Genomic DNA, 27797 nt, shown 5'->3' on the forward strand with positions numbered 1-27797 from the left:
TTGTGTGGCTGGCCACCCCTGATATTATCCCCAGGACCTAGTGTCCACCCCAGGGCAGGTGCTTAATGACTTCTCTAAATGAGTAATGAAGGATGATGACCCAGTTTGGGTGGCATGCAGATTCCCAGGGAGAAATAAAATATCTCATGATAGGAGTGAAAGAAAGGTGTGTCAGGGATGGCCCACCCACTGCTCCCTGGGCTTCAAGTCAGGATCCCTGATTCCAGCTCTGTGGTTACCGCCTTCCAGCAGGGAGAGCTTTGACAAGGCGCATCAACGCTCTGGCTTCAGTTTGTGCTCATTTGAAATGGATCCAATAAGGCTCAGTTCACGGGATCAATACAAGGATTAGAGAGACGGTCTGTGTAAGGCCCATGGGAACTATAAAGGTTACTCATGGTCTTTCTAACTATACAAGGCTGGATTTAGCTGACTTCGGAAATGGAGATGCTCAGTGTGTACAAAGGTCCTAGCAGGAAATCACGAAAAGAATGAGATCTTGATTCTAAAAGCATAACCTGAATACAGTCAAGCTGCTTTGAAGTCCACCTCAGCACAGCATTACACTCCAGAGGTACTAACCCATCATCCATAAGCAAAAAACCAACAAGCCAACAAATACACAAGCTCTTGAAATCTACACGAGACCTTCCGGGGAACTGTGGCAAGGCACACCTCTGAGCCGACTCCCAGCCTCCCCCAGTCTCACAGTATGCCAGCTCCCAGAATCACTACTCCTTTTCTTCAAACAAGCACACTTCCCACAGAGGTTTTCTCCAGGCCCATCCATGCAGGCTCTCTTCTCTCTCTCCCCGATGCCCTCTGCCTTTCTGTCCTGAGACTTGCTCTCAGACCTTTCCATTCAGGTTCACGGAGCTTGTTGGCCTTCTCCAGCTCCCCTGAGAATCTGTCTTGCCTGCAAAAAAGAGCCCGGAAGTGGGCTCACATAAGGCAGGAGGGGAGGGCACGCCCACTCACACATTAGTGCTTTCCTGTTCCTGTCACTAAAAATAAGGGTGGAAAACAGTGCCTTTTAAAAACCACTACCAAAGCTTACTGTGTTTCAGGCCCTGTACATCCATTATAGCATTTCATTCCCACAGCTGCTCCATGAAAGATTGCAAGCCATTAACACCACTGGTGGAGGCTAAATAGCCAACACAGCAGGGAGAGAACTCATCAGAAATAGCAGAATCAATATGCAAACCAATAAAAGGGATAACCTGCAGAATGTAGGGGACAGAGAGAGAGAAAAACGAGGCCGTCTAGAGAAGCTTACCAGTGGGAGCTAAACCAAAACCAGAGCGACGCTAAACCACAACATAAACATGGTCGGGTACCACTTAATACAGCTATTGTGAAAGCGTTGGAGCTTTGCAAACAAACAAGGTTCAACTCAGGATCAGCGCGCTGGAGAAAAAGGATGAGGGGTGGGAATGAATGGCCCAAACTTCATCCCCATCTGTGTGAGCACTTTCCTCTAGGCCACAGTGAATGTCTTATTTCTGGGCTGATGTCATGTGAATGAGACACCTGTGAATGGCTTTGCCTCATTTTATGACTCTTCTTCTGTGGAGATGCTGGCTGCCGTACTCCTCGGGGATGAAGGGAGGTGTGTTGAAATGTCGGGGCCAGGGTGATGGAAATCAGAAACACTGTTGTCTTCGGGCATCGGACGTGACTCTTGATGAATGCGTTGAGGATTTGTTTGAAGGGAGTCCCCGGCATGCCCCCACCTGACCGTGTGGGATGGAAAATGGGGAATGAGCCCCAGGTCTAACCCAGAGGCCCCCTGGGCTGAGCACAGGCTGCGGGAAAGTCAGCGAGTTAGCACTAGGTTTGGCCACTTGCTCCCGAGAAGAGTTCTGGCCAGTCCAGGGGCCAACACGAATAGCATGTCTCCTTGGTTCCCCTGGCCCCATATGCAGCATCCTGGGTGGGCAACAGAGGCCACTGAGTGAGCATGCTGGACGTGAGCACGAGGTGGCTCAGGCCCCTGGCCGTGCCATGGGGAGGCTTACCTGCAGGGACTTGTCGTACCAGCGGTTGGCCCCGTTCTTGCTGCAGCCCCCGCCGTGGAGGAGCTGGAGTGCCCGGTTGGTGTCACTGAGCTCCATGCCTCCAGGGGCGTCCAGGCACACCAGGCAGAGGCAGCGCTCGATCATATCCAGAGAGTCCCGGTTGGTGGAGTCTGCAGGGTGGGCCAGCACGGCCTGACTTAGCACCTGCCCAGCCCTCGGCCTGGGGTCCCTTCTGCAGAACCCATACCATAGGCAGATACACATATGGAGACCCAGACCTTGAGCCAATCCTGAACCCCCTCCCCTGTACTCCAGGGGGTGGGCTGGTAAGTCCAGGTTGCTGTCCTGAGCTTCACCCCCCGGGGGTGGCACACCCCCAAGATCCCTGTAAGAGTCCCGCCCTCCAACTGTAGCCAGTTCCGCCCCAAGATGTGCAGTTACTAGTCCTGCCCGCCAAGATGAAGGGGGTGGTATGGGGTCTTCCCCAGACGCATTAGACTCTCAGGCCAGGTTGTGTCAGAGGAGCCCCAATTCCCCCATCCAGGGGCCCCCTTAGGGGAGCCCCAATTCCCCCATCCAGGGGCCCCCTTAGGGGAGCCCCAATTCCCCCATCCAGTGCCCCCTTAGAGGAGCCCCAATTCCCCCATCCAGGGGCCTCCTTAGAGGAGCCCCAATTCCCCCATCCAGTGCCCCCTTAGAGGAGCCCCAATTCCCCCATCCAGTGCCCCCTTAGAGGAGCCCCAATTCCCCCATCCAGGGGCCCCCTTAGAGGAGCCCCAATTCCCCCATCCAGGGGCCCCCTTACTCATATCTGCCAGCCATGTCTGGCACACAGGCAAGTTCATTTGTCCTGAATTGTGATTTTCAAACATCAGTTGCCACAAAGTTTTAATTAGTCAATTTCACATGAAAATTGGAAGTAAGGAAGTGAGGGTGTTGCTCTCCCAGGTCACCCCTCACCCCAGCTGTTGCTTCTATGCGGAGGGCAGGTGGAAGCGCCAGTCTGCCCCTGAATCTGTAGCCAGATGAGCTACTGGGGCAGTTTCGGGCATGCAGAGTTCATCAGGACAAGCAGACTGAAGGTCACGGAGTTGTACCAAAGACATGCCGCTGAGAGAGCCTGACTTCTCCACGGGGGACAGTGGGCATGGAGTTCCCTCCAAAGTAGAGCCGGGCCAGCCAGAGGGGCTGCCCCAGGCAGCTTCCTTTCCTGAGTGGAAGGAGCTTTGACAAGCCTGCCCGGTGGGCCTCACTATGGCCACAGGTGCCGTGACTGTGGGGCCAGACCCCTTTTCTCCCAACCAGGAGTCTTTCCTGTGACTGCGTTATTTCTGCGCCACCCCACACAGGTGCTGGGGCATCAGGACCCGACGGTGAGGCCTGCCATCGCCCAGGCATCCTGACCTCTGGGCCAGACGGGGTGCAGCGTTACACCCCTCCCCCAGTCCCAGTGTGTTCCAGGCCCGAGAAGATGCGTGCGTGTTATTTGAGGCAAAGGAGCATTACATGGCGCATTGCAATACCCACACCCACTTCAGTCATAGCACACCTGGTCTGCAGCTTGGCACATAGATGAGCGGGGCTAAAGCTACATTTCCCAGCTTCCCTCACAGCTGGGGAAATCATGTCTCAGCTCTGCCAACAAAAATCTAGAAACACCATCTGACAGCTTTCAAGAAACCTCCTCAAATACAGCGAGCACATTCTCTTTGCTCTTTTTTCCACCTTCCTCGGTCCTGCTGCCTGGATCACAGGTGTGGTGGCCAGAGGCCTAGCCTCCACTCTGGGCCAGGAGGATGCAAGCCACACCCTCGGAGCGCGATGGAAGAATTCCAACCATCTATCAGCTCTGGAGGGCTCAGTTCGAGTATATATGCGAGAGACGGAGAGAGAGAGAAACCTCTGTTTTCTTAAGATACTAATATTTTGGATTTGGGGTCACATGTGACCAATTCTAATATTAATCTTATACCATGTAGTGATGCTGAATTCGCATCCTCACACTGCAGGGGTGAGCTGGAGTTGAGAAGCTGTGCCCTTGGTGCCACAGTCTTCCCATTTATTTAACTCTGTTGTGTCTGCTAAGGTCCCATCCAGGATGTTATTCTCTGTGTCAGATAGAAACATTCTGGGGGCTGAAGAGCCTTCGGAGAAGGCAGTTGGTTGAGTCAGCTCCCAGCTCCCTCCTGTCCTAGCATGCAGGCGGACCTGTGGGCGGCCCTGGTCCTGGCGCTGGCCCTCCTGTGCTCCCCGATTCTGAGCCCGGTATGCAGCCCTCTGCTTCTGCAGCCACTTGCTCCTCTCCACTCAGGCTCCTCCCCTTCCCTTTGGAAGCCCAGGGACTAAGTCTGAACTCCTCTTTTCAGAGCCTACCCCCATCCCACCCCAGCCCCCAGGTCTGGAGCCTTCTTTCTCTCCAGAGCCTTAAGCTAAGAAATATACCCATCGTGTGTCACAGTTATCTGGAAAATGTCTTCCTGAAGTCCAGGGAACGGGTAGGAACAGGTGTGACTTCCACACCCTAAGGCTCAGATCTTCCCACAGCCTTCGTTCACCAGCCGGGTCCTGCCTGCGGGTTGAGCCGGGCATAGCAGCACCTTCCCCAGTCAGGGGGCAGCTGAATCCACAGCTGACGTGCCGGTGAGGACCACGCCTGGGGCCTGCCCGTCCTTTCCTCTGTCCAGCTAAGGGCCTGGAGGGGCCATCGAGGAGGTCCTGTCTGCTCCTCCCTCCTCTCGGCCTCATCCCGGGCTCTCTGGGCTGCTCCCCGCTCCTGGCACAGGCAGCCTCGAGAGAGGCGACACTTGAGACCCTCCCCTGGGGCTCTCAGCACCTCCTGGGCACACAGACGCTAAGGCCACTTGAGCAGCCCCTGCTCTGCCGGGGTGAGTTCTCCAGGTTCACGAGAGGTGTCCACAGACGTTCTCCAGTGAAAGGACACTGTGGTCCTTATCATCGCCTTCCTCCCTCCTCTTGCACATCCTGGGGAAGGAGAAGTCTCTCACGCTGGCCTTCCACTCTGGTACGAGGCTGGCCAGCAAGCCAGCCCCTCCTTGGGTCTTCCTCCCCTCCCACTTGTCTGGAATATGGATTAGGGGAGCCCTCTGTGTTCAAGATTCTTCTTGATCCCTATGTGTCCAGAGTGACTCATCACCTTCCACTTGGCCTCTCGGACTTTCCTGCCTCCTCTGATCAGCTTGCAGGCTTTGGTCCCAGCCCTGGGGACTGAACGCTCAGTGAGACTCCATTGCGGTGGCCAGTGGGTGCGGGGAGGAGGATACTCCCGCTCCTCCTCCCTTGAGTGTGGCACAGTCACCGCTTCACCCTCTTCAACCTGAGCGAACTTCTACTACCCGCAAGGTAGACTCCAAACCTCTCAACACCGCCCTCTGGACTCCATGGCTCGCCCATGCCGCCCCACTGGGCCACCTCCTTGGAATCCTGGCATGGACCTCACAGGAGCGCCTGCCGCTCCTGGATACCTGTGCACATCCATCCCCTCGGATCGTGCAGGCTGCCCCCTGGGTGGGAGCCCTTCTCCCTCTCTGCCTATCAAAGCCCTACTCATCAAATGCTCCTGAGATCCCAAACCCTATCCAGTGTGGGCCCTGCGTCCCGTGTGGGTGAGAGCAACCCAGAGGGCTCCTGCCCCGCCCCGATCGCCCCATCCCGGTAACATGCTGGCTCGGGCGCCTGCTCAGGGCAGACAAGGACCCTCTGCTTGCCAGACTGGCCTCACATAGAACCTTAGCCAGCGCCAGACCAGTCACCTCTACAACCACTGCCTCCCACCACACAGTGCGTGACCTTGCAGTGTGGGGCCCTGTAGCTGCCCCAGACCCCAGCCACTGACCATCCAGCCCTAAAATCTTGGTCTGGCCGCCTCCTCTCAAGCTTTGAGCTCACAGAGAGCAGGGCCTGGCTCCCTGCTTAGGTGGGCACAGGAAGTGTCTGTCTGGCAATGGGCTTGAGTGTGCATGGACAGGTGGGGCTGAGATCTGCGGGCATAGCTCAGACTTCCAGGCCCTTTGGAAGACAGGAAACCACTACCTCTGGGGCAGGGAGTTTCACAGGATGAAAGGGGTGGAGGAGAGACGGAGACAGGAAAGGGATTCCTAACCTCTGCAAGACTCCCCACCCTGGCTGCTGCTGGAGCCCTTGCCAACAGCCATGGTGCCCGGCCCTGCACTGTGTTATTCTGGGAGTCCTTGGGCGCAGGGGAGCTGGTGACTTCAGAGCATAGAGAGGCCTTGGCCAGGCCTGGGTCTGATTCAAAATAGGTGGAGAGTAAGGAAGGAACACATCAGGAAGGAAGTAACAGTGCTGGGAAAGGCTCTGAGGCTGGGCAGCAGACACCCAGGCTGGTGAGTGGAGCTTGCCAGCGATGCCTAGCTGCTTGGGGAGGGCCTGGGCCTGGGGACCACGGGCAGCCCCAATGCTATACACGTGGGCCTGGGTCTCAGTGAGCTCTGAGAGCCCAGGCTTGGTATCTGCCTATGAAACAGCCCCAAGGGCAGTGTGGAGTAGGCAGGCTTCAGCTCCCTGGGAAGCCCAAGGCAGGCCTGTCCAGCTCAGAGCCTGGGGAGCAGGCCTGATGCAGCCGCTGGGCAGAAGAGTGAGGGTTGGGCACCCTCCTTTTCAGCTGGGTGACTTGAGGCTGGTGGCATAAATGGACAGCTCCCTGGGCATCAGTGCCCCAGCCGCCTCCAGGCAAGACAGAGGGACCCCTGAGGAGGGGCTGAACCGTCACCGCTGCATGCAGGTCGAGCAGGGACCCCGGAGCTCAGCACCGCTCAACAGGAACCAGGTCCTGGCTCATTAAACAGAGTGAAATAGGAGCAGGACAGCAGAGCCAGGATGCCAGGTGGCCTTGCAAACGCACTCCCTGCATACGAGCAGCTGATCGGTCAGACGCTGACAAGGTTATCGTGTCAGGCAGAAAATGAACTACATCCAAGCTCATCCACCACGACTCTGGCCCCAACGTAATGGAAACGTGGGGCGGTGGGCCGGAGGCACGCGGCAGGAGCCGTTTGTCTTGTGACATCCTCATCGAGCACAGGGAGGCTCGTTTAATGTGGTAAATCAATCTTCCTCAAGGAGCCCCTGCTTAATAGGGAGAAGTCAGAATTGAGTAATAGGAGGAGCTTGCTCTGCCACCCATGCCTGGGGAGTTGACAACTTTGGTGATGCAGAAATTCCAGAGGCCAGGAGGCCTCAGAGGACCCTAGAGCTTCTACTAGAGGTTGAAAGTTCCCAGTCTGTGACTAAGGTGAGCGAAGAGAAAATGAACACAGCACCTCTGCCTTTGAAGGCCTGCAGACCTCTCAGGTGCTGATCCCCAAAACACCCACCTGGGCACACGCATACGCACACACGCAGCCCTCTCTGGGACACTTGCCTTCTCTGATCTAGTCCCTGGGAAAAGGACGCATATCAGGCTTCTACTGCCCTGCCTCACATAGTCTGGGGAGGGGAGGCACTGGGTCCCTTGCAGATACTTAAGAGCTTCTAAATATTTGTCATGCACATTTGAGTGTCTTTACTCCGCTGACAAAGGATTCATAGCCCCTTTTGGGAGGAAAATCTGTCATCCCACCTCTCAAATCCTTCTCTACTCTATGGCTCATGGTGATCTTTACACTCCCAGCCCCTAGAGGCTATGAGGATGCCAACAAGTATACATCCAAGCTATATTCTATCTCCAAGAAACTCACATCAAATATACGGATCTTGCAGACGTCAAAAGGCTATTAAGAAAATACTATGAATGTTACAGCATCTGCCTGCAGTGCGGGAGACCTGGGTTTGATCCCTGGGTTGGGAAGATCCCCTGGAGAAGGAAATGGCAACCCACTCCAGGATTCTTGCCTGGAGAATCCCATGGACGGAGGAGCCTGGTGGGCTACAGTCCACGGAGTCGCAAAGAGTCAGACACGACTGAGCGACCTCACAGACATAAATTTGACAACTTGGATGAAATGCACTAATCACTTAAAAAGTATAAACTACCACAATGCATAAAATATGAAACAAATAATTTGGAGAGCCCCCTAATTATTAAGGAAATTAAATCTGTAAGTTTAAAGTTTCCCCTCCTGACTAAAATCTCCAGGCCCTGATGGTTTCACTGGAGAATTCTACCAAACATTTAGGGAAGAATTAACCCCAATCTACACAATTTCTTCCAGACAACATAAGAAAAGCAAACATTCCCCAGTTCATCTTAGGAACCCAGTGTTACCACGACACCAAAAGCAGATAAGACGGTACACCGCCCCACCACCCATAACCACACACACACACCACACACACACACACAACAACCTGCTACAGACAAGTAACCATCATTAATACAGAAACAAAGATAGCTAACAGTGGAGCAGCAAATAGAATTAAGCAACACGTAAAAAGTATAGACTGTGACTAAGTGGGGCTCCTTCTGGGGACTCAAACCTGGTTCCGTATCTGAAAATCAACTGACGTAATCCACAGCATTAACACACTGTTGAAAAATCACATGATTAGATCAACTGGTGAAGTACAAGTTACAAAGTTCAACATCTTATCATGATAAAATCTCAGAAAACTAGGAATAGAGTGGAACATCTTCAACTTCATGAAAAGACTCTACCCCAAAACAAAAATGCATATAGCTAATATACGTAAGGGTGAAAAGATTGTGTGCCTTGCTCCGAAGATAAGGGACAAGAAAGGATACCCGTTCCCACCACCGCTGTTCAACTAGTACTGGAAGTTCTGGCCACACAAAAAGGCAAGAAAAGGGAATAAAAAAGAAAAATATCAGTAAGAAAAAACTGCCTATTTTCATATGACATGATCTGTCTGTGTAGAAAATCATAAGGAATCTACCCCCAGAAAACTCCACCTGGAACTAACAGATGAGCTGGAAGTTCACAGGATATAAAATAAACATACAAAAACCCAACACCAGTGACAAAGATATGAACACCAAAAGAGAAAATGCAATGTCATTTAGATCATGCAAAACGAATGAAATTCTCCAGTGTAAATTTAACAAAGGCATGCAGGACTTATATAAAGAAACTGCAAAACACCTAATGCAAAAATCAAAGGTCTAAGTAAATGGAGAGATGTATCGTGTTCATGCATGCGAAAACTCAGTGTAGTGAAGATGCCGATTCTCCCCAGGTTGGTACACAGGCTTAACCAGCTCCCATCAAAACCCCAGCAAGACTCTTCGTAGCTGTAGACGAGATTATTCTGAAATCTGTGTGAAAAGGCAAGGGAACTAGAATAGCTAAAACAGTTTTTAAAAAGAATAAAGTTGGAGGAATCAGTGTATCCGATTTAAAGACTTATCACATAGCCAAGAACGTGCAGTATTGGCAGACAGATGAACACATGGATCAATGGCAGAGAACAGAAAACCCCAAAATAGACTAACACAAATATGCCCAGTTGATTTTGACAAAGGTGCAAAAGTAATTTAACGGAGGAAGGATGGCTTTTTCAGCAAATATTACAGGAACATCTGTACATCCATAGGTACCCCTCCCTGAAAACCTTGGATAAAAATCTGATACCTTACAAAAAATTAGCACAAAATAGATTGTCAGCTTAAATGTACAATGTTATAAAACTTTTAGGGGAAATTCATCTTTGGGATATGAGGACTAGACATATAATTCTTAGGCTTGTTGCCAAATGTATGATCCAAAAAAGAAGAAAACTGATAAATTGGACTTCATCAAAACTAAAAACATTTCTTCAGTGAAACACCCTGTTAAGAAGATGAAAAGATAAGCTCAGATTGGGAGAAAATATAAAGCCACATATCCAATAAAAGGTTAATAAAGAATATATAAGCAGCTCTCAGAACTCACTGGTTAAAAAAAAAAAAATCCAAAACCCAAAACCTAAGCCCCAAACAATCCAATCAGAAAATGAGCAGAAGACGAGAAATATTTCCCAAAAGGTGAGACATGGAGGGACGGGTAGCACATGAAAAAATATTCAACAGCACTAGTCATCAGAGAACTGTAAATTACAGCCTCAATAAGATCCCTGCACACGTATCAGAAGGCAATAATAAAAGTAAAAAATAATGACAATGAGGAGAAACTTTCCCATGCATTGCTGATGGGAAAGTAAAATGGTACAGTCACTCTTAAAAACACTTTAGCGGTTTCCTGTAAAACGAAGCATGCAAATATCATATGACCTAGCAATTTCATTCTTGAACATTTGAAACGAAAACTTATGATCACACAAAAACCTATGTATATATTCACAGTAGCTTTATTTGTAGTAGCCAAAAAGTAGAGACAACTCAGATGTCCTTCAATGGGTGGATGGTTACGTCACTTATGTTGAAACATTCAAATTGTGGAATACAGAATGAACTATTCACACATACAATAACCGGGATGGATCTCTTCAGAGTATTATACTGAGTAAAAAAGCCAGTCTCAGGAAGTCACACGCTGCATGATCCCATTTGTATGACATTCTTGAAACAACATCATAGCAATGAAGGATGGATTAGTGGTTGCTAGGGATTAAGGAGGGGTGGAGATGGAGGGAAAGTGGGTGCAGCCGTAAAGGGAGCACCAGGGGTCCTTGTGGGGATGGAGATGTTCTCTATCTTGACTGTATCAGCGTCAGTGTCCTGGTTGTGATACTGTAATTTTGCAAGATGTTACCATTCCCTGCGGGGTAGGGCTGAACGGTACAAGCATGTTTATTCCATACAAGTGCATGCGCATCTATAATTATCTTCAAGGTTTAATTTAATTTTTTTAAAAAAGAAATCAGTAGCCAAGAGCTGCTCTTCCCTCTGGGTTCCAGCTACCCTTCCCACAAAGACAGATTTAAAGACCTATCACACTTTCAGAATTTCAGAATTAGGGGAGGGGTGGTAAGTGGCGAAAGGCAGGAGATACAAAAAGACAAACCAACCAACCAAAAACCCGCAACCTCTCAGCCGCCCTGAAACGGAACGTCACAGTGCTGCCCGTGAAATGGACAGTGAGGGCCAGAAAGAGGGCACATGGGGAGGAACGAGGGAGTGGAGGAGTCTGGAGTGTGTCCACGCAGGGCACGTGGCACCTGGGGAGCCGGGGGAGGCAAAAGAGCTCCCCAGCGTCAGTAAGAGTCAGGGCTCCACACCAGGACGATAGACATTCAGTCTGAGGCCACGGGCCACTGTCACTGACTGCAAGAGCTGTGCCCATCCACACAAGTCCATTTTCAGCTCGCTGGATTTTTCAGGGTGGTTTTGGGCTTGGGAGAATATCCCCAGAGCGTTTCCCTGAATCTGGTAAGAGGTGTCCTGAGTGATCGCCCTCTGTGCAGCAGGCCTGGGAACCCCAGCTTTGGATCCCTTAGATGGCTGCCATCTCCCCATCTTGGCCTAAGGAGCCAGACTCAGAGCCTCAGCGAGGGGCCGGTCAAGCCCAGACCTCTCACCCTGGACCACAGGCCTCTCCCTGTCTGATTGCTCTCAACCAGGAAAGCCTTCACGCTTCTACTGTGAGAGGGAGGGGTTGGCCCAAAGAAAGAAAACAGCATTCAGCCTCAAGAGCCAGGAGATATTTCTGGGGCAATTGAATCAGAGAGGCTGTTATTGCTAATGTGTAATTGGTTTTAAAATCAGCAGGCTTGCCTATCTCTGGATGACAATATTTAAAGAGCAAGACGCCCCATCCCGAGTGGGTCTTGTAAACCATGACCGAGGAGGCCCTCTGCAGACACAGCAACCTTCTGTCAGTTCCCTCCTTGGAAGCTGTGGCTCAGCTCTAATTGGCTGCTGGGAATAAATATTTACGGGACTGTGCAAACGGAGGCATCTGCTTCCAAAGTCTGTTCACAGGATCTCCACTGCACCCGGGCAGGCGAGCCAGCAGAGGGGCGGATCTCCTAGCTGGCGATCCTTTTCCTGCAAATTGACAAGTGCTGTAGTCTTCCAGACTCAGGGCTGGATGTTTAATTAAATTTCTAGACAGAATAACGGTGTTGGCTCCTCCTGGGTTCAGGAAGGCCATAGCTTCACTTTGGGTGGGTAGGGAGGTCGTGAGAGGATGCACACAGCCCTCCTGAGGCCCAAATCTCATCCGAGTGCCAGGCCCTGAAGATGTCAGGCTGGGGAGACAGACGTTCCCTGGTCACTCCCGGCTCCACCACCCTCCACCTAACCTGTGGGAGACACAGCCTCCTCTGCTCGTGGGCGTGCAAGTCCCACCTCACAGGCTGTTATGAAGACTTGCAGCAACAAGGGACAGAAAGCACCCAGGACAGGGCCCAGCAATAAGGGGAACCTCCACACATGGTGGCTGCTAGCATCTGAATAAGTGGGTTCCAACCTGGACTGTACCTGAGGGTGCTTTAATAATACGAATTCCTTAGCCTCATTCCAATGCCACTGGAAAATCACCGGGACCCAAGAATCTGGTTTGGTTTTTCTGATTTCTCTAGATGACCCTCATATGGTCAACTAGCCCCAGCCACACTGACCTCAACCCACCTTGGTTTAGCCTCAAGTCTCACTTGGCACAGCAAGTCCTCGTGAACTATGAGATGCAGAGGGGTGAGGCCCCCAAATTCCCACAGGACTCCTAAGGGAGACCTTCCCTTTGGTTTTATCTTGTCTACTCTTGTCCTGATGATTCTGTTTATTCTAGTCTCCCCAGTAAGATGGCAAATCCCAGGGGCAGAGACAGTCCCCGCAGGTCTTGCAGCCCTGAATGCCCCCAGGAGGCCCCTCAATGTGGCCTGTGTCCCACTGGCAGCTCCTGGACCTCTGTGAGCTCCACCCTCTCCATGTCCTGGCAGAGGGTCAGGCTGGGCAGCCTGGGAGCTTTCAGAGGAGGCCAAGCTGGTTGGGGGATCAGGGACCGTCACTGGAAGGAGACCGGGTTGATGCAATCAACCGCCTCTGTGGGTCTCAGCTGACCCCGTGGAAGTTCAAGGGGGAATTTTGTCTGAGCTCAGGCTTCCTGGTCTAGGCATCCACCAGGACAAGTGGAGCTCAGCTTGGCTGAAACTTTCTACTGCACAATGCCAGCCTGGACCCAGTGCCCATGGACACTGGTCTCTGCCGGGGTCTCTGGAACGGAGGTAGAGACCTTGGGACTTCAGCTGAAATACCCTGGAAAGCTCAACCCATTTTCCAGTGTTAGTGGCGGTTCTCTCGAGAGCCAGAAAGACCCCAGCCTCACCACAGTCAGCAGCTGCTCCTGGAACCAGGAGAGAGAGGGGCCTCGAAGAGGTCAGCGCTCTGGGAGCATCATTTGCAACGATGGCCGCCCTCCCCAGCGCTCCCACCCCTGATGCTCCAGTGTCCCCTGGGTGGGCCTGGTCCTCCCCTGCTCTCTCTCCTCCTTCCTGGGCTCTCCACAGTGCTTGACTGGCTCTCCCCTTGCCCTGTTAACCTTCTTTGCAAGTGTTCTGTTAACCTTTTGCCGCAACTGAAGGGTGCCCCCTCTGAGGGCCCACTTCCTTGCACCCCCTCCTAGAGGACTGTCATCTTCCCTCACACTCAGCCCAGCACCAGATGGGCAGGGGGCGTCCCCTCCCAGCTCCCAAATGACCCCCCTCCCCTCCGGCTCTCTCTGTGGAGCTGAAGCTGGTAGGCTTTCCTCTTCCCCCCATGCATTATCCCCCTTGTTGCTATGCTCCTCTGGCCTCCTCACAATGCCCAACCACCAGGACCTGCCTCTATCTCTTCCTCCCCATCACCACTCTGGTCATCCTTTCGGTAGCTTGAACATCCCTGTGCGTGGCCTGGCTGGCATCCTCCTCTCTCGGCCATTTGACCTCTCACCTTTGACAGTCAACCTCAGCACCTACTCCTACCACCACATCTGGAGGCATGTCACTACCAGGACCCAGCCCCCTCTGGAGCATCAGCTCAAGCTCCCCACACCTTGACCACTCTGATTCCTGCTTCACACACTGTTACCTCCCACTGCAGCACGCCTCACTGACATCCCCAAGACCCTTCAGCCCCGCTGCCTATTTCCACTCTCCATCATCCACCTCCATCTTTCGCGTCCCTCCTGTGATGGGCTAAACTGTGTCCCCCCCAAAATCCCTAAGTTGAAGTCTAACCCCTGTCCCAGGGACTGTATTTGGAGACGGGGGTCTTTATACAGGCAATTAAAATGAGGTCACTGGGGTGGGACCTTAATCCAACATGACTGGTGTCCTTATAAGAAAAAGAGACCACAGACATCCTTGTACACAGAGGGAAGACAAATGTAAAGATACAGGGAGGAGACAGCCATCCTGGTCAAGGAGAAAGGCCTCAGAAGAAACCCCTCTGTCGACACCTTGACCTTGGACTTCTAGGCTCTGAAAGTGGGAGAAGATAAGTGGCTGTTGTCTAAGCCCCACAAGGGTATAGCAGCGTGTTGTCGCAGCCTGAGCAGACTAATGCGCCGGCTTACTCAGTTCAGATTCCAGCATTCGAACCGTTCCCCTCCACACCCGCCTTCTCTCCCTCAGTTATACTCACTGACCTTGGCTAGACGACGGGCTCCTGGTAGAAGAACCAGCAACCCACCTTCTCAGCAACCCACCTCCTCCTTGCCTGAACCTCAGCACCTCACCATTATGTGTGAGGGAGAGGGGGGATTGCAAAATAATGGTATTGTTTCTTCTAAAGTGTCTGGCCCTCAAATATGAGCTCAACACAGTCCATGAACCGTAGTGAGTCTCCTGAGCAGGCTGTCTGTCTCACTTCCCATGAGGCTCTGTCACGCACTCTCTTCTGCCTCCAGAGCCCCCCGCACCACTGCTGGCCTGAGGCCAGGTTCGGCTTCCTTGTATCAGTCAAAGGCTCTGATTCTCTGTGCTCCATCTGCTTTTGCCTTTGCAAGAATCCCACCCCTCCATCCGTCTCCTCTCTCCTCACTAACAATTTCACTTGCTGGATCACTTCCAGGCACTTGCCTCTCCTACTGAAAACACTTCCCTTGACCCCCATCCTCTTCCAACCACTTCCGTTTTTCTGCTCCTTCTAGTACCAAAACGTCTGAAAAGAACCACCCACCCTTAGCTGCTTCTGCTCAGTGACTGTCTCGTTAACAGTTTCTTCCTGCTGTGGGATGGCCTCCACCACCGTACACCTTCCCCCCATCTAGTACTCTGGCCGGACTTTGGTGAAGGTCATGGCTGACTTAGGGTTGCCAAGCCCAGAGTCTCCTCTCTGTCCCATTCTGCCCAGAGTTCTCAGCAGCATCCGACGTAGCTGGCGGCTCTCTCTCTTCCCTCTTGGACTCTGTGGCTCGTCTCCGGCTTTCGTCCTGACTTCACAGCCTGCTCTTTCTCTGTTCCTTCTGCACCTTCTCCTATCTGACCTCCAAGGCCCCGTCTTCCGTTTCCAGATGATCTCATCAAGGTCCATGACTTTAACTATCACTTCTGTGCTGATGGCTCTCAAATTTATATCTCTGTACCGACCTCTCCCTTGAGCTCCAGACACATAGATCTAACTTGACGTCTCTACTTAGATGGCCCGAGGCGTCGCATCCCTGATACACCGGGAGAGGACTTCTCCCTGCTGTATCGCTCCCCTCGGCTGGTTCTCATCTCAGTGAACAGTCCCACCACCTACTCAGTTGCTCACATCAAAAACCTAGGACTCCCCTGCGTCCACAAGCCCACTGTCTACATCTGTTTCTCTACGCTTGCCCTGCAAATAGGCTCATCAGTACCGTTTTTCTAAGGGGAGGGTGGGACGAATTAGGAGAGTGCCACTGACGTACGTAGACTCTGATGTGAGGCAGACAGCGAGCAGGAGCTGCTGCGCAGCACAGGGAGCTCAGCTCTGCTCTGCGATGGCCCAGGGGGCTGGGATGGAGAGGGCGGGAGGCAGGCTCAGAGAGAGCTGGCGCTGCATACATACAGCCGACTCACTTTTGTTGTGCAGCAGAAACTAACATAATATTGTAAATTATACTCCAATAAAAGAAATACATTTCTAATAAATTTATTTTTAAAAAAGCTCATTCCTCTTTTCCTTATTGTTGCTTCCACTTTGAAACTTCTCTAGACCCCACCCATGTCTTTCCATCTTTCTATCTTATCTTCACTCTCAACTCTAGCCCAAGCTGCCTTAATCTTTCACTTTGACACTCAAATCGTTTCCTAAGTGGTTTCCCCGTTTTCCTTCCGTGGGAAGGGGCGCTCCAGAGAGGAGAGCTCAGTGAAGGGTCAGATTCCCGCTGCAGATGACACAGCCAGCGCTAACTGGATTAATTAGATTTCCAGAGCAAAGCTGTGTGCACTCCCCTCCTTTCTGTCATGCTTCCTTTAGAAGCAGCACTTCCATTCAGAAAGCCAGATCAAGTGCCATCAACAAATTAATTCCGATTAGCGCACCCAGGCACTCAGACCCCAAGGCAATCCTGGTCAGTCGTGCGGGGTGATGGCTTGGGCCTGGCCTGCTAATAAAGTGGGAAGCCTCCTGGAAGCAGAGGCCGTTCTTCTGATGCCTGTCTCTGTCCCTGGAGGGGAGAAGAGTAGATGTGATTATACCATGGTCTCCTGAGGGAATTAACTCACTTTCAAGTCATAAGTTATTAATTCTCCCATGTGGCCATTAGACTGGGAAGAAGAGGGTCACCTCTGGCATCTACCTGTGATCCACACAGCCTCCAATTCAAGACCATGCACTTGAAGGTGTCCAAGAACTGAATGAAAGAAAATTAAGTGGCAAGTGGGAAATAAGGCTGGGGCCCAGTATCCTTACTGTCCTTCATTCCCTTATTTAACAAGCATGACTGGGGATTACCTGTGTTTGGGACAGCAGATTCAGAAGTTAAGCCAGGTAAGGCCCCGTCCTCCTGGGTTTTACAGACTTGGGAGGCGGTGTGGGAAAGGGACAGGTAATCAGCATGAATCAAACAGACAGAAAACTGACTTCAGAGAGTAAGAAATGCAACCAAGATGAAAACCAGGACAAGGGGCAGAGTGTGCTGGGGAGAGGTGGGGTGCTCCAGGAGAGTCTGGGGTGGACACCTAAGCTGAGCTGGGGACAGTGCAAGGAGCCAGCCAGCCCTGGAAGAAGAGCTTTCTAGGGAGAAGGGTGTGCCTGCTGCTGGACAGTCAAGCCCCATCACCTTCTCATTCTCCCGGTACGTCCAGCACGGCCATCTTTGCCGGCCAGACTGCTCTCCTCACGGTACTGGGCAGGTCAGACATGGCCCTGCTGGGCAGCTAGCGTTGCCTGCAGTTGGTCTGCCTGCCTGGACACTGCCCCTGCCTCCTGTCCCTCTCACTCATGTCACAGGGTTCCTACCTCTTCCCTCAAAGCCTTTCAAAAGCCTCCCAATTAGAAGGGCTCCCTCCCCTCTATGAGGTTCTGGAGCATTTATTTGGTTGCTACTGGCTCTACTGCCTTACATGGGGAGATACTGCATTACTAGGTACTTGAATCCATCCCCGATTCCTATCGAGGGGGCTGCTCAAGGCCAAGGGCTCCATCCTCTTTGTTCCTTACACACCCCAGGCCTAGCCCAGGTCCTCAGCTTACAGACACTCAAGAACTCTGAATGGTCACCTGGCTGGAACAAAAGCCCAAGGGGCAGACAAAGGCTCAAAGAAGTCCCGCTCTTCATCTGGGAATGTAGGCAAGAAAGCAAGACTCTCCACACAGTTCCTGAGAATAGGGCTCGCTTTGGGTTTGAAAAGTAGTTTCCAGAAGGACAATGTGAAAAATGTAAGGCTGTTGCTGGATTTCTTATGGGAAAGCTTAGAAACTTTCTTAAGAGCAGCAGCCAGAAGGATAAGAGCAGCTTGACGATGAAGAATTTTGGGACCAAGAAATCGCGTGAAGGAGGCAGCCAAGCACCCTCCCAGAGGTGGGCCCATCCCAAACCCCTACCTGACAGCCCTCCCAGCAGCTCAGATCCCGGAAATGAGCACCTCCATTGCCCACCAGTAAAACACCACTGCTTCAATGCAGCTGGCCTTCCTTCAACTCTAAACCTTGCCCCACACCATGCTCTCAGACATCCTCGGATTCCAGGGCTAGCCAGCCTCACCCAGAAAGTCAGCATGCCGTCAGATGAATTACAAGGGTACAAAAGGTGCCTTCAGCTGACCGCAGGCCAGCTGCAGGATATGCCATTGGGTCCTGGGCTGAAAGGAGGCCTGAGCTTCCCACGCTATGGCAAATGGGGATGAGGTACACCCCTGGAGGGAGGGAGGCCAATGGGTGTGAGGATGAGATGAGCATGGAGACGTGCTGGGTGCTGCTGCTGACCTTTCATGAGGACCGTCCTGGCCTCTGTCCACTCGCTCCTCCCGTCTGACGTCAGCAGGCCGATTGGAGGCAAGCGTTCATCCTCGTTGGAAGCCATTCTGACTATCTTTCTCAACTGAGTGAACAGATCCCCCTCACTGAGACGGCGGAAATTAATCACAACATCCAAGACAAAGAACTGTGGGGGAAACAGGTCAAAGACGTCACTCAGGGCGGCCCGCCCTAGACGTCAGGCCTTCCCCGAGCCTCTGCATGGGAGCAGCACGGGGGGACACTCAGGCCTCTGGTTCCCAAGGTACTTGATGGTTCAGAAGAGCCACAATGTGGGGACCAGCCCGACACTGTCTACTGTGCTGGACTCCAAGCTCTCCCAGATCAAAGAAGGCCAGATTAAACTTAACTAAAGAAAGTTTCTTTTCTGTAGTTCCTGTTTGACGTAAAACCATTATATTTGTGGGAAACGGAGAGGAAATTGATACATCTGCTTGCTGTTGGAGGGCTGTGTCAATCAAAACTGAAAATGTGTGTGCCCTCTGATTCAGTAAGTGCTCCTGTAAATGCATACTTTGGTCTAAGGCTTAGAGAAACATACACTTGTGCTCCGGGAGACATATAAAAGAATGTGCATATCAACCTTGTTTGCAATAGAAAATTGCTAGAGAGACCCCACATGTTCTGCAGTAAGGGAATGGTTAAGCAAAACGTGCAGCGCCTGTCCAATGCATGTCTATCCAGCAGTTGAAAGGAATCACCTAGCTCTGGATACAGCTACAGGGATAGATTTCAAACACACTGGTGAGTGGAGAAAAAAATGGCAGCAAATAACATGCAGAGAAAGATTAAAATGGAAGAACACCACACAAAATGCTCCATGCATGCATGTGTACCTATACACGTGTGCTCGGGTGAGCTCTGTAGGTGAGGCCTGTGAACTGGCACTCAGTAATTTCGCAGCTAGAGCCTCAGCATTGTAAAGGGTTCTACTCATAGTCCCAGGTCAAGATCCCTTCTCTGCTGACTGACGTGTGCCTGGCCCCATGCCCTGAGCAGCATACAGGTGGTTTGGTTCAGAGAGGGAGTCTTGACAGCGTTTCTAGGAGGGATGGATACTATGGTGTGTATGTGTGGCGGGACGGGGGCCGCTGGGATACTCTGGGTTTGACTTTTGAATGAAGGTGGAGAAAGCTTCTGTCCTGTGGCCAGCCAGGTGTCAGGTGGACTTCCAACCTGGGAACAGCCATCTTTTGATGGCAAACTTAGGGCTCCCAATTTAGACTGAAAATGTCAAATGAGCCTAAGAAGAAACCACTACAGAAAAAAATTCCAGGGGAGCCCTCGGGCGGGCGTCAGAGTTGGGTTTTAATGAAAACAAATGGCTTTTCATCAGATGAAATATTCATGTGGAGCCTCAGTATATAAAACACACCGTCTGGCGTCCCCTGGGCCTGCACAGGCTCTTCTGTGCTCCCTGGAGCCCAGTCTGAGGACCTGAGCTGCAGAGGATAGAGCATGGACTTTCGACACTGGCAGACCGAGGAGTCCTTCCCACCCTTGGACAAGCCACTTAACCTGACTCTCGTCTCCTCATGTGTCAATGGAGACCCAAGGCCTCCTCTGCAAGGCCATCCTAAGATCAAATGGGATGGGTATAGATACCAGGCCCACCTGGACGTGGGTGCCCAGACAGTCAGTCTGTAAGCTGTCCATCTGTGTGTGGTCTCCAGGAAGGCCACGACCTGGGTGACTGCATGTGGAAGGGCTGAAGACATGCTGGGTCTCATTAATGACCCTCAGTCCATCCAGGCAGTTCACTGGACCTGACTTGGCTGGACAGGACTGAAATGGGAACCTACCGAAGGCGTCTCGACTGATGACGCTCCTCCTTCTTAAAATCCAACCACTGGAGAGAAATGGGACTCACAGAAATCAAGAGACCCCATTTCGGGGCCACCCTGCCCCAGCTCACCGTGTGACTCTGGGAGGGGGCTGAACACCATGGAGAAGCAGGGAGGGATGAACACGTGTGCACCCCTCCCCAGGCCCGAGAGGCTGCAGGAGCGAGGGGCCACTTACCTGGTTGCAGCAGGCCACAATGACGTGCTCTGGCTCAGGCATGACACTGCTCTTCTGGGCCACCAGTGTGTCCTGGGTGTGGCCGGGGAGCCGGTAGGAGGAGAAGAGCCCATAGTATTGGTTCATACAGAGCGGCTGCCCTGATAGCTGGCCCTTGGCACAGTCGGTGGGGATGGAGTGGCTGGAGGGGGAGGGAGGGAAGAGAGGCTGGGAATCAAAATCGGTTGTACTCTAACCTGACGCCAGAACTGCATGGTGATGGCCGTTCAGGAGCTAGATTCCCGTTTTCCAAAGTAGCGGAGCGCCCCAGGAAGCCCCTCGTGTCCTCCGGCCTCCATTGGTTTCCCTCTCTCCAGCCTCACGCGCGACATGTGCAGGTAGAGATCTGGCCACTCCGGGCCTTTGCTACTGCTGCTGCTTGGCACGCCTTCACCCTCAGCCCTGCACTCAACTGATCTGTTTAGAAAACTCCCTTCACTCTTCTGAGAGCTTCCTCCGTCATCAGCTCTTCCGGAAGCCTCCTTTGAGTTCAAGGTGAAAAGCTCTCTTTCTCCTACGATCTCAGCATGTCTCAGGTGCTTCCTACCTTCCTCCTCCCCACTTCCTCCTCTTCCTCCTGCTCTCTCCCTCTCTCTCCCTCTTCCTGTTCCACCCTCCCCTCCACATTCCACCTCCCTTTCCCCTTCCTGCTTTTTTCTCTCTTTTTCTGCCTCTTTTTCCCTCCCTTCTTCCTTCCTTTCAGCCAACAAATGTGACTGAGCACCCTCGTGGACCAGGCACCATTCGAGCCTCTGGGGAGGCAGGTGCAAGCAAGAGCTGAGCTTCCTGTTCTAACGGGGCACAGGTCAGGGAGCAAAGAAACAGGCAGGCAGTCAGATGGGGTGAGGAGACAGCGACTGGCAGGGCAGGTGGAGTGACCAGGGATGGTCTCACTGAGGATCAGACTCCAGAGCTGAGCCCTGGGGTTAAGAGGCAGCCACGAGGTGAGCTGGGGCAGGGTGAGGCTCTGGGGCTGCTGGGTGGAGCATCCCACTGTCCTGCAGCTCCAAGCGTGGGTGTCAGATTGAACTGGAAGGACCAGCTGATGACAGGCTGGTTGTGGGACTCCAGGGGGAGCTTTCAGAAACTTGTAACAACTTGATAGAGGATGTTTATATGTGCTAAATCTAACAAGGAAACAAGGGGTCTTGTGTTTTGTATCTATATGCCGTTTTCCTGCTAATTCAGTTGGTGGCTCAGATAGAAAAAAAACTGCCTGCAATTCGGGAGACTTGGATTCGATCCCTGGGTCAGGAAGACCCCCTGGAGTAGGAAATGGCAATCTATTCCAGTATTCTTGCCTGGAAAATTCCATGGACAGAGGAGCTGGTGGGTTACAGTCCATGGGGTTGCAAAGAGTCGGGCAAGACTGAGCAACCAACACTTTCACTTTCAAAAACATTTTACTAAGTAAAATATATATTGGTCCTTCACCATAGATTGTTTGAGGAACACTGGTCAAAGATGAAAGGAAGCCAGTCAAAGCTGAGTAAAGAGATGGACAGAGAAGTGGGGAGGCCTGTGGCCTCTTTGGCAGCAGAAGTCAGTGCCATTTCATTCTTGGGGCAGTGAAAGCCCCGGGAAGGCGAGAGCACTCGGGGGCATGATCTGATCCGCTTTGCTGTCATAAAGGCACTGGTTCTGGGTGGAGAATAGGTGGAAGTTGGTCATGGGAAGGAGGCTGTGGGCTGCTGGGAAGGTGACGGGCCTGGGGAGGGCGACGGGAGTAAGAGAAGGGTGTGAGTATGGGTTCTGGCTGCTGCTGCTGCTGCTAAGTCGCTTCAGTCGTGTACGATTCTGTGCGACCCCATAGACAGCAGCCCACCAGGCTCCCCCGCCCCTGGGATTCTCCAGGCAAGAACACTGGAGTGGGTTGCCATTTCCTTCTCCAATGCATGAAACTGAAAAGTGAAAGTGAAGTCGCTCAGTCGTGTCCGACTCTTAGTGGCCCCATGGACTGCAGCCCACCAGGCTCCTCTGTCCATGGGATTCTCCAGGCAAGAGCACTGGAGTGGGATGCCATTGCCTTCTCCAATGGGTTCTGGAGGGAGTGTGATATCCCTGAGCTTGGACTAGATGAGCAGGCAAGGGAGAAAGATACTGCGGGTGACTTACAGGATCCTGGATTCACCACCAGGGCTGTGTGGCACGTTTAGTGAGATGGCAGGACAAGGTAAAGGGCCTGCGGGGCATGGGGAGGGGGCCCAAAAGCCCACTGGGGATGACTCAGCTTGCAGTGACTAGGAGGCACCCCAGTGGGGATGTCAGGGGCCAGATACTGGAGTGAGGGGCTCAGAGAGGATGCACACAGCTGCATTTGGTGCTGTTCATGTGCCTGTTTCGCTAGAGAGTCTGAGAACCTTTTGAAGATGGGGATGGGGCCTTATTTCCCTTCATCTTTCCAGCATCGATTTGAAAAGTGAAAAAAATCGGCAAACAATAAATGCTGGAGGGGATGTGGAGAAAAGGGAGCCCTCTTGCACTGCTGGTGGGAATGTAAATTGATACAGCCACTGTGGAGAGCAGTGTGGGGATTTGCTTAAAAACTAGGGATAAAGAGCTATCAACATGACCCAGCAATACCACTACTGGGCACATACTCTGAGAAAATTGTAATTGAAAAAGACACATGTACTCCAATGTTCATAGCTCCCTGGCTAGGCAGACAGATGAACAGGGCACTACCCTTCCCAGCTGGGGCTCAGTCCTACCTGTCCAGCAGGGCCTTGTAGCTGAGCACACCGGAGATGAGGTTGGCGGCAAACCTGCAGAGAGAGATGAGGCCTTAGTCTCTCCTGTCTGGGGCCCAGGGGCCCTCCCTCCTTCCTCCCTCCTCCTTTCATTCCTTCTTCCTCTTTCTCTCCCCCCCTCCCCCTCCTTCCCTCCCCCTCCAGGCTCCCCATACTCATGGACCACCCACCAGATGACTGGCCTTAACGGTGCAATAATCAGGTAGGGCTCCTGCTGCTCCATCCCCACCCCCAGGCTGTCAGTTTCCTTCACAAGCCTGAGACTAAAAATGCTCCTGAGGAGAGGAAACTGGAAGGTGAACGAGAGGAGGAGGAGGGAGAGGAAGCCAGGAGAGGCCGCGGAGCAGGCAGGAGGAGGCTAGACCGTTAGGGGTGGTGTTCTTCCGGGGAACGCCTGTGCTGGGCCTGGACTGGGCCCAAACCCAGGCTTCCGGGAGGTGCTGTCCGCAGAAAAAGGCACCAGAAAACCTTCCCATGGGACCCTGTCATCTTAACTACCCATGGACGAAGAGCCTGGCTTAATTGCATCAGGAGGAAAACACCCCCCTTCAATGCAGTTTTGGGAACTGCATCCAGAAGTCATCCATCTGTCCACGTACTTCCTCTGCCCAGGGAATGCCCAGCTGTAGGGGAAGGGGGAAGGCTGCCCACCCCCTCCCCTCCAGCCAGCAGGTTGATTGGGCTGGGTGAAGAAGGAGGGGGCGGGGGTCTTCCAGCCTGGATCAGAGGCCAACGTGGACCTTGCCTCATGTTTTTATTTCCTCCCTCTGAACTGTCCCCATGCTGTGCCACATTTTGGTCTTGAGGCCAGAGACCTGGGTTTGGCTCTTAGAGACCCTCCGCGCTGCTCCTCCCCTGCATAAATGGCCCCTCTGTTGCAGTCATCAGCGCACCCAGAGGCCGTTCCAGCGGCTCAGTGAGCTCTGAAATTGCAGCAGATGGCAGAGACTCTGGTGGCGGCTGGCGGGAAGGAGCCATTCCCACTCCCCGGGAGCCTCTGCTCAGAGCTGGGGGCTGCAGGGAGCAGAGGCCTCTGAATCAGCCTGGGGCCGCGCATCCCAGTGGCAAGCCCCAGCTTCAAGCACCGGCGGGATCAGAGGCTGCAGGTTTCCTCCCAGGACCTCAGCCAGGCCTGACTGCCATGGGGGCACCTGGGGCCCATGACCTCCCCACCCCACCCCACTCCACCCCAAATAGATATACCTGAGGAAGACCTTCTGTTTGTTACCCACGTGCCCCTCACCTACCCTTCCTCTGACCCCTTGGCCTGGATGGCCATTGTCTCAGGGCCATTTGGCCTCAGAAAGCTCAGCCAAGGCACGAGCTTCAGCCTCTCCTTCCTGTGGGTGCGGCCAGGCCCCCTCCTCCAGGCAGACTCCCAAGCTATGAGCCCGGGAGCCCGGTGTCCTCACCTTAACTGGTCATTGGTGTCTTGGAAGTGCTGCCGGGCAAAGATCACAGCTGGGCTGGAGTTGACAGGCAGGGCCAGGCGATTGTTGAGATACATGTCGTTCAGCCAGTACTCGGACACCTGCCAAGAAGGGTGCCGTTACCCGCAGTGGCTACACACACCCTGCCTGGGGAACACATCACCCCCACCTTGGCATCCCGGAAGCGACATGGGGACCCTTCACGAGATCATGTACTTTGTTTCATTCATTCATTCCACAAGCATACACTAAGCCCCAGTTACGGGCTGGAGCTTGTGGCTCCCTGAGCCACCCGCCTGCCCCTCAGCTCCACCCAATGCTTCCCTTTCTTCCATCTCACTGTTCATCCTGCGTATGCTGCTTCATCCGTGTCCCCTGCCCAGCCCTACGAGTGTCTCATTCCTGCCTTTCATCCCTCTCCCCTGACTTCATGCTACCCCCGGCTGCTCCCAACCCTATTACTCACCTGCCCCCATCTGCCCGCCATCTCTGTACCCTGTCTCTCCCCATGACCCCATCTCCATCTGCATCTGTCCCCTCTCAGCCTCTCACCCTTGCCCCTCACTACCCCTCTGGGTCTCCCCGATGCCTGTCCCTCCCTCTGCCCCGTCTTTGTCGCCTGCCTGCCCTTTATCCAAACCCCTCCGTCTTCTCATCTAGCTTCTGCCCTTTGCTCCAGGGGCTCCTCGTCTGCTGCCCCAGCAGCTCTTACCCAGTTGGCAGTCTTCTCCTGCCGTTCCAGCAGCTTCTGCTGCAGGGTCTCGCCGAGGCCGCCAGGGGCCCCAAACTGCTGCACGATGGCCTGGCTCCTCCTGAACTGCTCCTGGGGCACCAGGTGCTGCACGCACCGCAGGTAGGTGGCCAGGGTCTGCTGCAGCGGGGGCACAGGGAGTTTGGGCAGCCCCTGGAAGACAAGGTTCGCCGGCTCTTGTGCCTGTCCTTATGTGTGGGCCCTACCTGTCCCCAGATTGATCCCCTGTGTCTGCCTCTGTCTGTCCCATCCCTGTTCCCTACCCTGGGACGTGTCTGTTTCTAGAGCTCAGCTCAGCAGAGCTGTGAACTGAGGAGGCACCTGTTTGCTTTGTCCCACACCTCAGCCCTGCCCCGAGCAGGGGACCAAGTGCAGAGGAAAGCTTGATGCCGATACCAGACAGAAAAAACTGCTGCCCATCTGTGTGACCTCTGGCAAGTCACCCCCACCTCTGTGCCTCAGCTTCCTCCCCTGTAAAACGGAAGTAAGAAGCTCTACTTCTTATAAGATCAAAGTGATCATGGATGTGAAAGTGCTTATAAACCGTTAAGAATGAGTCTACGACCTGTTATTGATATTGACTGCTGGCCACTCTTAGTTTAGGAGCTGTTCCCAGCTGGGGCTCCACAATCCAATTGATCTCTGGACCCAAAGGGTGTGACTCTAATGGAGGGGTTTGGACAGGTGAAAGATGGAGAGAGGAATAGCTCACTGCCTGCCCTAATGACCAGAATTCTGCAAGATGCTCCGATATTCATGATATGGGAGGCTGACTCGTGCACTGGACTCCTTATTAAATCCCTCCCTGTTATGAAACCCAGGGAGGGGCATTGAGCTCCACGTGGGACAGGGATGGGGGACGATTAAGTTCTTCCATTCTTAATCTCTCCAAGCTTCAGCTTCCTTATCCATAGGACTTAAACAACAATCCCTAGCTGAGAGGGGCACAGGTAAATAAGAGAAACAACTGGCCCCAAATAGGCACATCGTAAAGCATCATGATGGGACCATCCTTACACCTCCCAAGGGATTGCTGAGAGAAAACCCATAGCTTCTGGGGTCCCAAAGCATCTCGAGAATCTCAGAGGAATTCCCCACCCACGTCCTCCTGATGTGAGTTTCCCAGTTAACAAGCTCTATCACTGCGGGATCTTGTGTGTTCAACAGGGCTGTGGCTTAGCCTGGGCAGGAATTTTTGTCCAGTTTTCAGGCGAGGAAACTGAGGGCCCAAGAGTGAAGAGACTATTCCAAAGTCATCCGGCCGTTCAATGGCAGAGTCAGCACCTGAAATAATCCCCCCCCCGCCCCTCCCGCTCCTTCTCACTTGGTCTTTCTCATTCTTGCTTCCTTTTCCATCCATCCTTCTCATTTCCCTCACTTAGCTGGTCACAATGAGAAGCCAGGATTTTTCATATTACTCACTAAACTTTACAAAGCTGGCGAAAAGCGGGCAGCCTTCTTTCAGGGCTTTCTCCTCGGTGGGGCGGTAAAGGGAGTGAGTTTTCTACCCCAGCCGGGCTGCGGGGTGAAGCGGGTCCCCTGAGTATTTGCCTGTGCCCTGCCCTGCTGCAGGGACTGAAGCGAGCCCCCCGCCCCTGGAGAGTGAGTGAGCTGGAGCGCATGCCCGGATGAGAGAAGGGGACCCGCCTGTCTGAGCCTGCTCCTCCAGAGCTCACTGCCCTAGCGGGAGGGAGGAGGGCGTCACTGCCAACTATGGGCTGCTCCTGCAGCCCTGGGGAACACTCGAGGAGGGGTCTGGGCAGCATTCTAGGTGGCCCAGCCCACTCCCAGAGAGCCAGGTCCAGCCTCCCTACCCTCTTCTCTCTCCTGGGGTCTTGGGGATCCGTGTGGTGAGTGAGGGGGGGAACGTGTACAGAAAGCCCAGTCCAGCTGGTGACTTGTCCAAGAGTGACTGCAGGTCTGGTTGGAGCCACGCTTCTTCAGGGCTGTGACAGGGACTCCGCCTGGGTCATGGGGGATCAGTGATGCGGAAGAAGGAATGAAGCAGGAACTCTCTGCTGAAATGTCTCAGCCCCTCAGGGTTCTTCGCAGACTCTCATGGATTTCTGACTTTGCCTGGGTACAGAGACAGGGGCTTGTACGAATTTGGGTCCTGGGATCTTAGGTCAATAAACATTTCTGGGCAATTTATATGAGCCAGGTCCTGGGCTGAGCTCAAGAGACAATGGGGAGACAGAGCCTGCTCTCAAGGCAGCCGCAGTCCAAAGGAAGAGACGACAACAGAAGTGTTTGTCAGACTGTTTATCTAGACAACGTGGTGAGCAACTTCACAGAGAGAAGCCAGAAAGTTCTGATCAAGTTTTCAAATGAAGCCCTGGGGTGCAGGTTGGGGTAAGGAGGTGTCAAGAAGACAGCTGTGGCACACTCACTTTGGAAGGTGAGTATGATACGGAAGGAGGATGCCTGCCCAGGGAAGGATGGCACTGTCTCAAGCTGGTGGGGAAGTTGGAGCCTTCAGGC

The 27797-nt window shown here is 53.1% G+C and overlaps 1 protein-coding gene across 1 annotated transcript in view; it reads right to left on the bottom strand.

Moving 5' to 3' along the window:
- Positions 1-27797, bottom strand: part of CHAT (choline O-acetyltransferase) — a 42161-nt gene that overhangs the window by 13866 nt on the left and 498 nt on the right. The window contains exons 2-7 of the mRNA XM_052641195.1: positions 25278-25469; positions 24548-24666; positions 23097-23150; positions 20347-20527; positions 18274-18451; positions 2022-2191 (exon numbers count right to left, since the gene is read on the bottom strand). Coding sequence (XP_052497155.1) covers positions 2022-2191; positions 18274-18451; positions 20347-20527; positions 23097-23150; positions 24548-24666; positions 25278-25469 — 894 coding nt within the window. The remainder of the gene's footprint in view (positions 1-2021; positions 2192-18273; positions 18452-20346; positions 20528-23096; positions 23151-24547; positions 24667-25277; positions 25470-27797) is intronic.

Source organism: Budorcas taxicolor, chromosome 5 (genome assembly GCF_023091745.1).
Source record: "Budorcas taxicolor isolate Tak-1 chromosome 5, Takin1.1, whole genome shotgun sequence".
In the NCBI taxonomy this organism is placed as follows: domain Eukaryota; kingdom Metazoa; phylum Chordata; class Mammalia; order Artiodactyla; family Bovidae; genus Budorcas; species Budorcas taxicolor.